The 14,798-nt window shown below is 45.8% G+C and overlaps 3 protein-coding genes across 3 annotated transcripts in view; all 3 read right to left on the reverse strand.

The window, feature by feature from the left end:
* LOC309563947 (uncharacterized protein) overlaps window positions 1-5,396 on the reverse strand; it is a gene marked incomplete at both ends in the record, with an annotated part of 43,039 nt that extends 37,643 nt beyond the window's left edge. Inside the window, 5 exon segments of the mRNA XM_082268577.1 lie at window positions 874-1,680; window positions 1,845-1,848; window positions 1,850-1,986; window positions 3,951-4,094; window positions 5,319-5,396. Of these exon segments, the coding sequence (XP_082124703.1) occupies window positions 874-1,680; window positions 1,845-1,848; window positions 1,850-1,986; window positions 3,951-4,094; window positions 5,319-5,396 (1,170 nt within the window).
* LOC309562622 (uncharacterized protein) overlaps window positions 1-14,798 on the reverse strand; it is a gene marked incomplete at its 3' end in the record, with an annotated part of 500,517 nt that overhangs the window by 404,866 nt on the left and 80,853 nt on the right. The gene's annotated exons all lie outside the window — the stretch shown is intronic.
* LOC309562687 (uncharacterized protein) overlaps window positions 1-14,798 on the reverse strand; it is a 148,408-nt gene that overhangs the window by 68,599 nt on the left and 65,011 nt on the right. The window lies entirely within an intron of this gene.

The following is a 14,798-nucleotide window of genomic DNA, read 5'->3' on the forward strand; positions in this document are numbered from 1 at the left end:
CCCCCTCCTTCTCTCTCCTAGAGGGATCCAACCAGCAGTGACACCCCCTCCTTCTCTCTCCTAGAGGGACCCAACCAGCAGTGACACCCCCTTCTTCTCTCTCCTAGAGGGACTCAACCAGCAGTGACACCCCCTTCTTCTCTCTCCTAGAGGGACTCAACCAGCAGTGACACCTCCTCCTTCTCTCTCCTAGAGGGACCCAAACAGCAGTGACACCCCCTCCTCTCACTTAGAGGGACCCAACCAGCAGTGACACCCCCTCCTTCTCTCTCCTAGAGGGACCCAAACAGCAGTGACACCCCCTCCTTCTCTCTCCTAGAGAGAACTAACCAGCAGGGACCCCCCTCCTTCTCTCTCATAGCAGCCAGACAGAAAGTTGGAGTCTTTAGTGAACTCAGATTCCCTTATAAAGTGTTTCTTCCATGATAAAGATCAGAGGAGCATTCAGCCACGTGTTTTCTGAGGTGTATATCAAGATGTGCTTCTTCCCAGTGTGAGATCTCTGATGTACGGCAAAATATGATCCGTATAGAATACATTTCCCGCTATCGGGACACTAATACACCTCCAGGGCTGTGTGGGTTCCCTGATGTTTGGTAAGACAAGACATTTTCCACACTCAGGGCAGGAGATCGGCTTCTTCCCCTGTGTGAGATCTCTGATGTATGACAAAGTTCTGATTTCCGTAGATAACATTTACCGCGCTCAGAACAGGGAAACAACTGCTCCTGCATATGGCATTTAATAGGATGTCTAGTAACATTAGACTTCCTTAAACATTTTTCACACTACGTACAGCAATATGCCTTCCCGCCTGTGTGACACCTCTGATGTACACTAAGACTGTCCTTTTGTGAAAAGGATTTCCTGCACACAGGAATACGGCTCCTCCCCCGTGTGAAATTTTTGATGTTCAATAAATTCTGATTTCTGTGCATAACGTTTTCCGCACTCAGGGCAGCAATATGGCTTCATAGCATCGTGCACTCTCTGATGTTGAACAAGTCTGTCTTTAGTCGCAAAAAGTTTCCCGCACTCAGAGCAGGAAAAAGCCCACGTGTGAGACCTTTGATGTGCAGTAAGTGCTGATTTACTAGTAAAACTTCTCCCACACTCCGAACAGGAATACGGCTTCTCCCCTGTGTGAGACCTTTGATGTGCAGTAAGTTGTTCTTTACTAGTAAAACTTCTCCCACACTCTGAACAGGAATATGGCTTCTCCCCCGTGTGAGACCTTTGATGTACAACAAGTGCTAATCTGCGTGCAAAACTTTTCTCGCACTCAGGGCAGGAATGCGGCTTCTCCCCTGTGTGCTGTCTTTGATGTAACTTAACTGCTGATTTACTTGTAAAACTTTTCCCACACTCAGAACAGGAAAACGGCTTCTCCCCGGTGTGCTGTCTTTGATGTATAACAAGCCTGAATTTGGATAAAAAACATTTTTCGCACTCAGAGCAGGAAAACGGCTTCTCCCCTGTGTGCTGTTTTTGATGTTGCTTAAATGAGAATTTCCTTGCAAAACCTTTCCCACACTCAGAACAGGAATACGGCTTCTCCCCGGTGTGCTGTCTTTGATGTATAAGAAGCTCCAATTTGGATAAAAAACATTGTTCGCACTCAGAGCAGGAAAACGGCTGCTCGCCAGTATGAGATCTTTGATGTACAACAAGTTGTGATTTCTGTGCATAACGTTTTCCGCACTCAGGGCAGCAATATGGCTTCATAGCCTCGTGCCCTCTCTGATGTTGAACAAGTCTGTCTTTAGTCGCAAAAAGTTTCCCACACTCAGAGCAGGAAAACGCCCACGAGTGAGACCTTTGATGTGCAGTAAGTGCTGCTTTACTAGTAAAACTTCTCCCACACTCAGAACAGGAATACGGCTTCTCCCCCGTGTGAGACCTCTGATGTCTGACCAGTTTTGCTTTATGTAGAAAAAACTTCCCGCACTCAGAACAGGTATGAAATGCCCCCTCCCTGTGAGTTCCCTGATGTAAAAAAAGACCTAAACCAGAGCTAAAACTTTCTGCACATTGAGAACAGGGAAATGTCTTCTCCCCCTGAAATCCGGCACTGTCCCTCACAGTACGAGGTTGCTCAGAGTCAGAGGGATTCCATGGTCTATCCACACTGTGAAGTCCACCATCCATAGTGGAGCTCATTGTCTTTTCTCCTCCACAATCTCCTGTGATGTCCTCATCTTCCATTTCACAACCTGGAGATAAAGTGAGACGATCCTTTGAGGGTTTCTCCATGGCGTGTCCTGGAAAAATATAAAAACATCAATAGATCTGAGAGGGTTAGTTCACTTACATCAAGATTCCATCTGGATCAGGTAGATATGAGTGAGCAGATGTTCTCGGTGGATGTCCCAACCAGCTGGGACTCTTCCCCTCTTCAGTCAAAGGGCCTTTGGTCCTCTTCCCAGATCACTTCTACATTTACACAGCCTTGTCAGAAGAGCAGGAACCAATGGGGACTGGGAGGTCCATGCTCTTTACACAACCACAAGCCTAGGTACTGGGTCATGTAATCTCTGATAAACAAGAGGGTCGAAGTTCAAACTTGCAGACTCTTACCATAGAACAGGTGACCAAAGGTCTAGGTTTCTAAAGATTAGTTCCTGCCCTACTTTGGATCAATCAGTGAGCAGTAACAGAGCAGAGATGAGAGAAGAATATATTATGGGTCACCTGTGCTGATCTCTGTAGGAGTGTCCTCCTCTATGAATGTCCTCGTCATTCCAGCCTCCCCCGTATATTGCGGATCATCCCTCAAATACGTCTCTTGTTCTTCATTCTCAGCTTTCATGTTCATCAGATCTTCACCCTAAACCGACAGAATGGCAGCAAAAGATTTTCATACTTAGGTTATACTGCCGCCTACCAGAGGTTGAGACACTTGTAAACAGAAAAATTATAAGCCAGCCCCCATATAACTCCTCCACCCAGTAAGCCTTAGTTTTATGAAAAAGCAGTACCAAGACCAATAGCCTACCAGAACTTGGTTTCCCCCAGGACTTGCACACAATGCTATAGGGCCTGGCCACCATGCCGGGGCAGGCACGAACTGACCAAAAGCAAACAGGTACTTGAGGTTGGCAGACAGACAGAGTGGTTAAATGACAGTCCAGGTACAAGGCAAGCAAGGTTCAGAATAGTAGAAGTCAATCCATAGTCAAAAAGGTAGGTAGAGTTAAGTTAACCAGTTCTGGACAGGAACAATTTGCCCCCTTAATGACCAGGCTATTTTTTGCGAAGAAGAAGGAAGAAGGAAGAAAGAATAATATATTTTTCACTTTCTGCTATATAACATACCCCAAAAAAAAAAAAAATCTAAATCAAAAACTTTTCATCCTCTTAGGCCAATTTGTATTCTGTTACATATCATTGTTGAGGAATCTTCTGAACCCAACAGTCAGGGCTACAGGCCTGGTGGTCATGGTCTTGTTGCCCCCAGGTTTTCCAACATTGTGAGGGAATCTTCTGAACCCAACAGTCAGGGCTACAGGCCTGGTGGTCATGGACTTATTGCCCCCAGGTTTTCCAACATTGTTGGGGAATCTTCCGAATCCAACAGTCAGGGCCAGAGGCCTGATGGTCAGGGTTTGTTGCCCTCAGGTTCTCCAGTCTTGTTGGGAGTCAACAAAGGAGAATAATTGGATGAGTGAAAGGTAAAGATTCTTATGTGGGAACTAGTAAGAGAGGCTCTGGGTTATCTTGCTCCAAATAAACCGGTTATGTCTAAAAATTGAGACTGTATTCTGGAAATGTAGAGTTTTGGAGATCCAGAGGGTGAGGTAAGTGGGTTTGGCCATTAATAATTAGGGGTGTGTCATATGTTAATCAGCTTCTTTGCATTAATGATCAAAATGGTATAAATATATACTGTATATCCTGAAATGAAAACTATTTCCGCCACATATATGGGTTTGATAGACTTGGATTATTACTTCTAAGCATACAATGAATGGTCTGGATTCTTCTACAACATTCATTGTAGGAAACATGCTTGTGTATAAATCATAACTGCCAAATATCATTCCATCATCTACCTGTGAAAGTCTTGCGTAGTTGTGATCTTCCTGTGTGGAATCCTGGGAATACAGAGGATGGGGACATGTCTCTGGTGGGTTCATAATACAGAATGACTCCATCATGTTGGTTTGAAACAAGTATTTGAAAAACCCTGACTCCTCCATCACTCCATCCTCATCATACTCCTCTTTTATCTCTTCTAGAACATCAGGAAAGCTCAGGTTTCCACTCTGAAAATAGAAAAAAAATGACATCAATGGTAACAATGCAGATAATGTACAGATCCTAATGATGCTATCAGTGATTGTTCCTCATCTACCGGATGATGGTGGGGGATGGTGTGACCTTCCTGTGTGGAATCCCGGGAATACAGAGGACGGGGACATCTCTCTGGTGGGCTTCTGTTACTGGGTGTATCCATAATATCCTTGTGTCCTTCTGAAAGCTCCTTCATCACACCATACTCCTCATCGGCCTCTTTATACTCTTCTTTAACAACAATATTACTATCCCCGAGGTTTCCACTCTGAATATATAATAAAACATTCATTGTAACATACAAGCTTGTGCTTAAATCATAACTACCAATAACTGTTATTCATCTACCTGGTGATGGTGAGGGATGGTGTGACCTTCCTGTGTGGAATCCCGGGAATACAGAGGACGGGGACATCTCTCTGGTGGGTTCCCATTACTGGATCCATCTGTAGGAAACACACACACTGACTGAATACATTGTTTCTATGTGTTTATCAGATGATGGAGGATCTAGGTGGAGCCTCCGTACTGCTCTCTCCTTTACAATAAAGTCTCCTCTTACCCGGTGATGTGAGGGGCGGCTGATTCTCCATCATGACGTCCTTGTAGAGATCCTTGTGTCCTTCGAAATACTCCCACTCCTCCATGGAGAAATAGACAGTGACATCCTGACACCTTATAGGAACCTGACACACACAATGATACAGTCACCATCCAGACACATCCCTTGTCTGTTACTGGATAATGTCCCAGAATTCCCAGCACCGCTCACCTCTCCTGTCAGCAGCTCCATCATCTTCTTGGTGACTTCTAGAATCTTCTGCATGTTGTGTCTCTCAGGTTTTATGTAGTCACATACGATGATCATATGATCACCTGACTTCCGAAGAGAAAATTTCTATAATGGGGAACCAATAGGAATATCATGTTAAAATCCCAGAATCCTCCTCACCTCTCGGGTCAGGTCTGTGTTTTATTAATAGAGATGAGAGTGATGTCATGTGACCTCCCAGAATCCTCCTCACCTCTCCAGTCAGCAGGCAGATGATGTTCATAGTGAGGTTTAGTATCCTTTCGGTTAGGTCACTCAGATTTTCCTCCATCTTTATTCAGGTGATCTATGCGGGTTTCCCTGTAAATGGATAGTGGATAGTTTTCTAGACTGTATTGGTTTCACAATATTTGCATTAAAGTTTGCATCTTAATTCAATTGAAGTCAATAGGAGAAGAATAATAAAAATCGGTTCTCTGTGGAGGACCAGGAGATCGGCACTCCCCAGTAATGTCGGTTTCTAAAGACGACTTCAGCCGGCATTGGAGTTTTTCATTCCTGTACCGTGTCCCATTACCTGTCCTGTGTTGAAGAGGAGATCAGTGGGAGGAACCACTGAGTTCTGTGGAGAACCAGGAGATCGTCACTCCCCAGTAATGTCGGTTTCTGAAGAAAACTTCAGCCGGCATTGGAGCTCCGCTCAGAGAGGTAAGAATTTACCACTACTGGGAAACATTTTTATTTGGATTTGACGTTTTGTCAAATCGTTTTGCTTATAATTGTAGCACCCTCCTAGGTAGGCGCTAGTGAGGACATGGCTCAGTTTGGCGGTGGGTAAGTGTAGCACCCTCCTAGGTAGGTGCTAGTGAGAGAGTATCGTTTTTGGCTCTGTCTGCCTATCAGAGGAGCAGCAGGTAAATCTATATTGCTTTCTGCCTACCAGACAGCAGGATCTGTGAGTTAGGTCTGCTCAGTCTGTGATTTATCTTAACTAGGGAGTGTTTCACACTGGTCCAATTGGGAGGCATATTGGATAGTGGAGGAAGTCTGGCCAATGGATACACTGGCTTTGATACAGCCCCAGCGATTGGCACAGACTGATTGTCTCGGGGCATTGTGGGGTGTGATATAAAAGCAAGGAGCACATGTGCTGTGGGGTCTTTGACTGGTGAGCGGAGTCCCAGAGGGAAGGTGGCGGCTGCCTCCTCCTCTGTAGCAGTGGCCCGTGGTTACAGGCAGTCGGCCTGGGGACCAGGAAGGAAGGAGCTGAACCCAAGAGGTCCATTAGAGCGGACTGAAGGGGTAGAGACACTAGAGACCCTCAGAAAACAGTATCATGAGTACAGGGGATCGTGTCTAGGGGGCCTGATCTGAGAGGGGGCCACCCCGGTATAGGACGGGTGTCATCAGGTGGAGTGAAAGGGGGTACTCGGTGTGTATCCTGAAGATAATTCATCCTAACAAGTCCTCTACATAGAGACTTAATTCCAAATTCATCTAAGTGGCAAGGTGAATCAGCAGCCTGGCTGCATCTTCAGACAGGAGTCCTCATCTAATGTGAATAGTTCAAGTTGGAGTATCCCACTCTTCCCCTTCTCCCATCCCTAATTTAAATAAAACCACAAAAACAAATACATCCCCCTGGACTGATCATTGACTGAGCCAGATTGTAAAGAGTTAAATTGTGCATGCTGCAGTTGCTATCGGTAACCCAGGGGGATCCCAAGGTGAACAATCCAGCAGTCCTCTACGGGGCAGTGCTACATACTCTATATTTTCAGTTCGATATGTGAAATAACATAAAGTTTGAAGAAATACTGAGAGTGATATAAAATGGGATAGAACCCTGGGAACAAAGAACATGGAGGAAAATGGGAGTGCTTCAAGAACATACTAAATAAAGGGATTAGCCAGTGCATTCCAAAGGGGAATAAGTTTAAAAGAGCAAAAATAAACCCAGGGTGGCTAAACTCGAACATAAAAAGGCATATTAAAAGGCCTTCAAAAAATACAAGGCGAAGGGGTCATTGGCAGCATTCCATCATTACAAAGAGTGCAATAAGAAATGTAAAGGCGAAATCAAGGCGGCTAAAATAGAACACGAGAGACATATAGCGGAAAAAAAAAAAAACAAGATATTCTTTAAGTATATAAATAGTAAGAAAGCAAGGCCAGAACACATTGGCCCTATAAAAGACAATGAAGGGCATCTGGCCACAGAGGACAGAGAGAATGCAAAAGTGCTAAATAAATTCTTCTCTTCAGTCTTCACAAAAGCATTGGGGGGCTACACTAACCCAGCTTGTAATGCTAAACTAAATAATACACCTCAGGAAGTACCCCCATGGCTAACAGAAGATAGACTTAGAACTAAAATTGAGAAACTTAACATAAATAAATCATCGGGACCGGATGGCTTGCACCCGAGGGTTCTTAAAGAGCTCAGCCAGGTGATAGCCAGACCATTATTCTTGATCTTTACGGATAGTCTACAGACAGGAATGGTGCCAGCTGATTGGAAAAAAGCCAACGTGGTACCAATATTTAAAAAAGGGCTTATATATTTAGATATATCCCGGGTAACTAAAGGCCGGTCAGCCTAACATCAGTAGTCTGCAAGATATTGGAGGGGGTGATAAGGGACTAAATACAAGACTTTAGCAATGAAAACGGTATTATTAGTAGTAATCAGCATGGATTCATGAAAAAAATCTATTAACCTTCTACGATGAAGTGAGTTGCCATCTAGATGAGGGAAGGCCTGTGGATGTGGAATATCTGGACTTTGCAAAGGCATTTGACACCGTTCCCCACAAATGGTTACTGTACAAACTAAGGTACATAGGTATGGACCATAGGGTGAGTACCTGGATAGAGAACTAGCTCCAGGGGTGAGTCCAGAGGGTGGTGATAAATGGGGAGTACTCGGATTGGGCAGGTGTGGAAAATGGGGTCCCCCAAGGATCTGTGCTGGGTCCAATCCTGTTTAATTTATTCATAAATGACCTTGAGGAGGGGATATCAGCACAATCTCGGTATTTACGGACAATACTAAGCTAAGCAGGATAATAACTTATATGCAGGACGTGGTAACCTTACAAGAAGACCTGAACAAAATAATGGGGTGGGCAACTACATGGCAGATGAGGTTTAATGTTGAAAAATGTTGAAGTAATGCACTTGGGCGTCAGAAACACGAACGCGAGCTACTCGCTAGGGGGGGACCTCTGGGTGAATCTGAGATGGAAAAGGACCTCGGGGTACTGGTAGACAACAAGCTTGGCTAGTGGCATGCAATGCCAAGCCGCTGCAAGCAAAGCCAGCAGAATACTGGCATGTATAAAAAAGGGGATTCACTCCAGAAATAAAGAGATTATTCTCTCACTCTACAAGACTCTGGTCCGGCCACATCTGGAGTATGCTGTCCAGTTCTGGGCACCGGTCCTCAGGAAGGATGTGCTGGAACTGGAAAGAGTCCAGAGAAGGGCAACAAAAATAATTAGGGTAATGGAGGACATCAGCTATGAGGAAAGACTACAAGCACTGAACATATTCTCTCTGGAGAAGAGACGATTGAGGGGGGGATATGTTATCAATGTACAAATACTGTACTGGCGACCATAGCATAGGGAACAAACTTTTCTGATAAAGGAAATGCAATAAGACACGTGGCCACTCTCTAAAACTAGAAGAAAAGCAGTTTAACCTTAAACTACGTAAGGGGTTCTTTACTTTCAGAGCAGTAAGGATGTGAAATTCTCTTCTACAAGCAGTCGTATCAGCAGGGAGCATCGATAGTTTCAAAAAACTATTAGATGGGCACCTTAAAGACCACAACATAAAGGGGTATACAATGTACAACATACAGGGGTATACAATGTACGGTTAACAGCAAACAAACACACACACACACATCATAGGTTGAACAGGATGGACTGATGTCTTTTTTCAGCCTCACTGACTATGTAACTATGCTTTGGGCAGATAAAGAGAATATTGATTTGTCTGTGTGTACATCAGGCTGAAAAAGAGGGGTATTTAAAGGGAAAAGCAGGACCGAGAAATTTGGTTCCAAATAATAGACAACGATGAGAACTATGATAAAATAATATCCTATTACCTCCTCTGCTGCCAGTTCCAGCAATGTCTCCTCGCTTCTCCCTCCAATTTCACCTCATGCCTCAAACTTCCTGTCTTTGTCATTACATACTTCCTGTCTGTAGCTGACATCACTTCCTGTCTTCCATAGAGACTTCCTGTCTGAGTAGAAGTGAGATCACCACCTTGTGGAGCTCAGAGGAACTGCAGCCCCAAGAAACGTCTCGTAGTGAGAACACGCCTTGTGCTGTGTGTGTATGTGCTGTATATCCGTATAGATGGGGTCATCTCCACTCCCACCAAGGGGAGGAGAAATATAAAATTGCTCAGGATGAGCAATTTTGGGACCTTTGATTTTGCAGCAAAATTGATTACTGTTTTAGTTGTATGGTATTCCCAGTGGTAACCTGTGGCTGTGAAAGTTGGACCATAAGGAATGCTGAATGCCAAAGAATTGATGCTTTGGAACTATGGTGTTGGAGGAGACTCTTGAACTTCCCTTGGACGGCAAGAAGATCAAACCAGTCAATCTTGAAGGAAATCAACCCTAAATATTCACTGGAAGGACAGATCCTGAAGCTGAAACTCGAATACGTTGGCCACATAATGCGAAGAGAGGACTCATTGGAAAAGACCCTGATGCTGGGAAACATGGAAGGAAAAAGGAGAAGAGGATGACAGAAAACAAGATGGAGAGATAGCATTATTGAAACAATGAACATGAAAACAAGCCAGCTCCAGGAGGCAGTGGAGGACAGAAAAGCCTGGCACGCTATAGTCCATGAGGTCACGAAGAGTCCTTGGGGAGATCAGAGGAACTGCAGCCCCGAGAAACGTCTCGTAGTGTGAACACGACCTTGTGCTGTGTGTGTATGTACTGTATATCCTTATAGATGGGGTCATCTCCACTCCCACCAAGGGGGAGAGAAATATATTACTGCTCAGGATGAGTGGAGGGATTTTTGTTCAGTGGATTTTACAGTGAAGTTATTACCGAATTCATGTTGTAGTTAGATAATAATTTTGCTGGAAAAAGTTGCTAGAAAAGAACTCTATACATGATAAAAAAATTCCCATGTTGCTTTGCAAAATCTGTGACACCCATGAGCCCACCCTAAGTAACCAGTCAGTGATTATCCATTCCCCTCTGTTTATAAGCCAACTTTACCCCTCCCTTTGTGCATTCCAACTATTCACATTGGATTCCCCCTTACATCATGAATCCCCATCACAGTCCCTGTTACATCAGAGTCACCTTTCTAAATTGGCACCCTCCCTTACATCAAGTTCCCCAAAGCCTCCCGCTGTATTTCAGGGACCTCAGAGTGCCCAGAGTTATCTTATTTACATCAAAGTCTTCAGAGCCACCCCTTTACATCGGGGTCCCCAAAATCACCCTTTACAGGGTTCCTAGAGTCATCCCCCTTAAAGCAGGATCCCCAGAGCCCCCCTACATCAGGGTTCCCAGAGTAAATCCATTAAATCAGGGTTGTCAGAACCCTGCTCCTTACATCAGGGTTCCAAAAGTCACTCCTCATTCATCAGGGTCCCCAGAGATGTTCTCCTCCCCCTCCTACATCAGGGTCCCCCGAACCATCCCATTTACATCAGTGTCCCCCATATCTACCCCCCTTACCTCATGGTCTTCAGAGCCACTACATTTATCAGGGCCCCCCCCAGCCCCCTTATATCATGGTCCCCAAATCCACCCTTTTTACATCAAGGACCCCAGAGTCATCCCCCTTAAACCAGGGTCCCCAGAGTCACCCCCCTTAAACCAGGGTCCCCAGAGCCCCCCTACATCAGGGTTCCAAGAGTCACTCCATTATATCAGTGCTGCCAGAATCCCCCCTGTATGTCAGGGTCCCCCCTCCTACTTCAGGGCCCCAAGAGTCTCCTCTTACATTAGGGTTCCCAGAGTATCCTACTAACATCAGGGTCCCCCATAATCACCCACTTTACAGCATGGTTACCACAATCACTCCCCTTACAGCAGGGTTCCCAGAGCCCCCCCCCCCCACATTATGGTCCCCAAAGTGACTTACTTAAATGAGAGTTTGCAAAGCCTCCCTCCTTACATCAGGGTCCCCAGAGTCCCCTCCTCACATCAGGGTCCCCAGAGCTGTTCTCCTCCCCCTCTTACATCAGGGTCCCCCGACCCATCCCATTTACATCAGGGTCCCCAGAGCTACCCACCTTACATCATGGTCTTCAGAGCCACTACATTTTTCTGGGACCCCCCCATCCCCCTTATATCATGGTCCCAAAATCCACCCTTTTTACATCAAGGTCCCCAGAGTCATACCCCTTACTCCAGGTACCCCAAAGTCATCCCCCTTAAACCAGGTTCCCCAGAGACCCCTACATCAGGGTTCCCAGAGTCACTCCATTAAATTAGAGTTCCCAGAACCCTGCACCTTACATCAGTGTTCAAAGAGTCACCCCTCTTTCATCAGGGTTTCAAGAGCCCACCACCCTACACCAGGGCCACAGAGTCACTCCTTTAAGGGCTGCCAGAATCCCCCCCCCCATGTCAGGGTCCCCCTCCTACTTACTCCAGGGCCCGAAGAGTCTCCTCTTACATCAGGGTCCCCATAATCCCCCACTTTACAGCATGGTTTCCAGAATCACCCCCATAACAGAAGGGTTCACAGAGTCTCCCCCCTCCACACACATCATGGTTCCCAGAGTTACTCACTTAAATCAGGACTCCTAAAGCCCCCTCCTTACATCAGGGTCTCCAAAGTCCCCATTCTCACATAAAGGTCTCCAGAGCTGTCCTCCACCCCCCTCTTACATCAGGGTCCCCCGAACCATCCCATTTACATCAGGGTCCCCAGAGCTGCCCCCCCTTACATCAGGGACTCCAGAGCCACTGCATTCATCAGGGCCCCCCCATTCCCCTTATATCACGGTCCCCAGATCTGTCAGAATGTTTATACTGCTCTGATAAACAGCAAAGATCTGTGAGTAAGGAGATTCTCAACTTATTTCCATAAATCAATAAAAATGCAAGATCGTTTTAAGTGACGCTAAACTGAAGATAAGGAGGATACAATTCTGTGCAAATTATATATATATATATATATATATATATATATATATATATATATACAGTGGGTACGGAAAGTATTCAGACCCCCTTAAATTTTTCACTCTTTGTTATATTGCAGCCATTTGCTAAAATCATTTAGGTTCATTCTTCTTCCTCATGACAGGGTTCATACACATTTTAACCAATAAAATTCCATGACTTTTCCATGACTTCACGTAAATATTCGTGACCTAAAGTTTCATGAAATGTCTATGTATACATGTTAAATAAGAAGAAAATACATGTCACACCCAGCATATTTTCACTAAAATAAATGACAATCTTTGTAGTGTACAATACCTCTGCAGTTAGGGTTTCGTTTCTGGATACAGCGCGACTAAAAATGGTCCCTTGTTTTACAGTGGATGAGATGGAAGCACCACTGCCGCAGCTGGGAGCGGGTGTCACTTTGAGCGCACGGGTGAAAAAGCTGAGAACTCTGATGTAGGGGGGGACTCTGGTGACCAAAGACCACTTTCCACAGAGTGAATGCACTAAGGAAGGGAGGGGGGGGGTCCTGTTACAAGGAGGAACCTTTATAACAGTGCCCCCTTAAATCAGTGACCCCCCCCCTCAGACTGGCCGGGCAGCACTGTCACTGACCTCCTCTTAGGTGCACCATGCTCTGGTTTTATACTGTAGTCTCCTCTCCCCAGTCCACACATGTCTGACTTCTCCTGTGATCCCCATCCCGACAGCACTCCCACTTTTGACTCCTCTCCAGACCCCCTCAGAGACTGCAGACATGATAAAAGACAAGAGATGGTCAGAGATTACGGACATGATAGAAGAGATGGTTAGAGGCTGTGGACATGGTACAGGAGGTGGTCAAAGGCTGCGGACATGGTACAGGAGGTAGTTAGAGGCTGTGGACATGATACAGGAGGTGGTCAAAGGCTGCGGACATGGTACAGGAGGTAGTTAGAGGCTGTGGACATGATACAGGAGGTGGTCAAAGGCTGCGGACATGGTACAGGAGGTAGTTAGAGGCTGTGGACATGATACAGGAGGTGGTCAAAGGCTGCGGACATGGTACAGGAGGTAGTTAGAGGCTGTGGACATGATACAGGAGGTGGTCAAAGGCTGCGGACATGGTACAGGAGGTAGAGGCTGTGGACATGATACAGGAGATGGTTAGAGGCTGCGCACATAATACATGAGGTGGTTAAAGGCTTGCAGGGGGGTTCACTGGGGGAGCCAGACTAAGAGCACGGAGGGGGCTAAAAGAGCACTTAGGGGGGCCAGCAAAGGAAGTTGTATAGGAGGGGGATGGGGCAGCTGCATATAGAGGAATTTAACTTTCCATATTCCTAGTGCAGCTTCTGAGAGGAGGAGAAACAACATTCAGTGACATGAGGAATATGAAAGTTCAATTCCTCTCTATGCAGCTGTACCATCCCATCCCCCTCCTATCCAGCACACGAGACTCCTGACTGACATTCCTGACATTCCTCATTCCTCACTGACATTCCTGACTGACATTCCTCACTGACATTCCTGACATTCCTCACTGACATTCCTCACTGACATTCCTGACTGACATTCCTGACATTCCTCACTGACATTCCTCACTGACATTCCTGACATTCCTTACTGACATTCCTGACTGACATTCCTGACATTCCTCACTGACATTCCTGACATTCCTCAATGACATTCCTGACATTCCTCACTCACATTCCTGACATTCCTCACTGACATTCCTCACTGACATTCCTCACTGACATTCCTGACATTCCTTCTGCGCTGCCTTCTTCACACAGATGCGGGCGGCCCCGCGGACACCGGCCTGACACCCCCCAGTGCACGCGCCCCCCCCTCGCTGGTACGTCCCTGAGAGCGGGACAGTATAGCCACGATTTCTTAGTTTCAGTTTCAGCGGATCAATCCGCCGCAGAGTTCCTAGCCTGTCACGGTCTATTCATATTGAAGAGACCAGTGATCAGGCTTCAGCTGTGCGCTGCGGCTGATTAATCCGCCTAAACCCGAAACACAGAAAATAGTCCCACTTACTGTCCCCGCTCCCACAGAATACAGGGGGCCCCGAGACAAAAATAAATAGTTGCACAACACAATTCCATGACTTTTCCAAAACTTAGTAAGTTTTCCCATTTTCCAGGACTTTTCCAGTCCTGGAAAGTGTCATGTCAAAATCCCATGACTTTTCCAGGATTTTCATGACCGTACGAACCCTGTCATGAATGTACACATAGCACCCCATACTGACAGAAAAACACAGAATTGTTGACATTGTTGCAGATTTATTAAAAAAGAAAAACTGAAATATCACATGGTCCCAAGTATTCAGACCCTTTGCTCAGTATTTAGTAGAAGCCCCCTTTTGATCTAATACAGCCAGGAGTCTTTTTGGGAAAGATGCAACAAGTCTTTCACACCTGGATTTGGGGATCCTCTGCCATTCCTCCTTGCAGATCCTCTCCAGTTCTGTCAGGTTGGATGGTAAACGTTGGTGGACAGCCATTTTTAGGTCTCTCCAGAGATGCTCAATTGGGTTTAAGTCAGGGCTCTGGCTGGGCCATT

Source organism: Pelophylax lessonae (assembly GCF_965119305.1).
Source record: "Pelophylax lessonae genome assembly, chromosome: 9".
NCBI classification, from domain to species: Eukaryota; Metazoa; Chordata; class Amphibia; order Anura; family Ranidae; genus Pelophylax; species Pelophylax lessonae.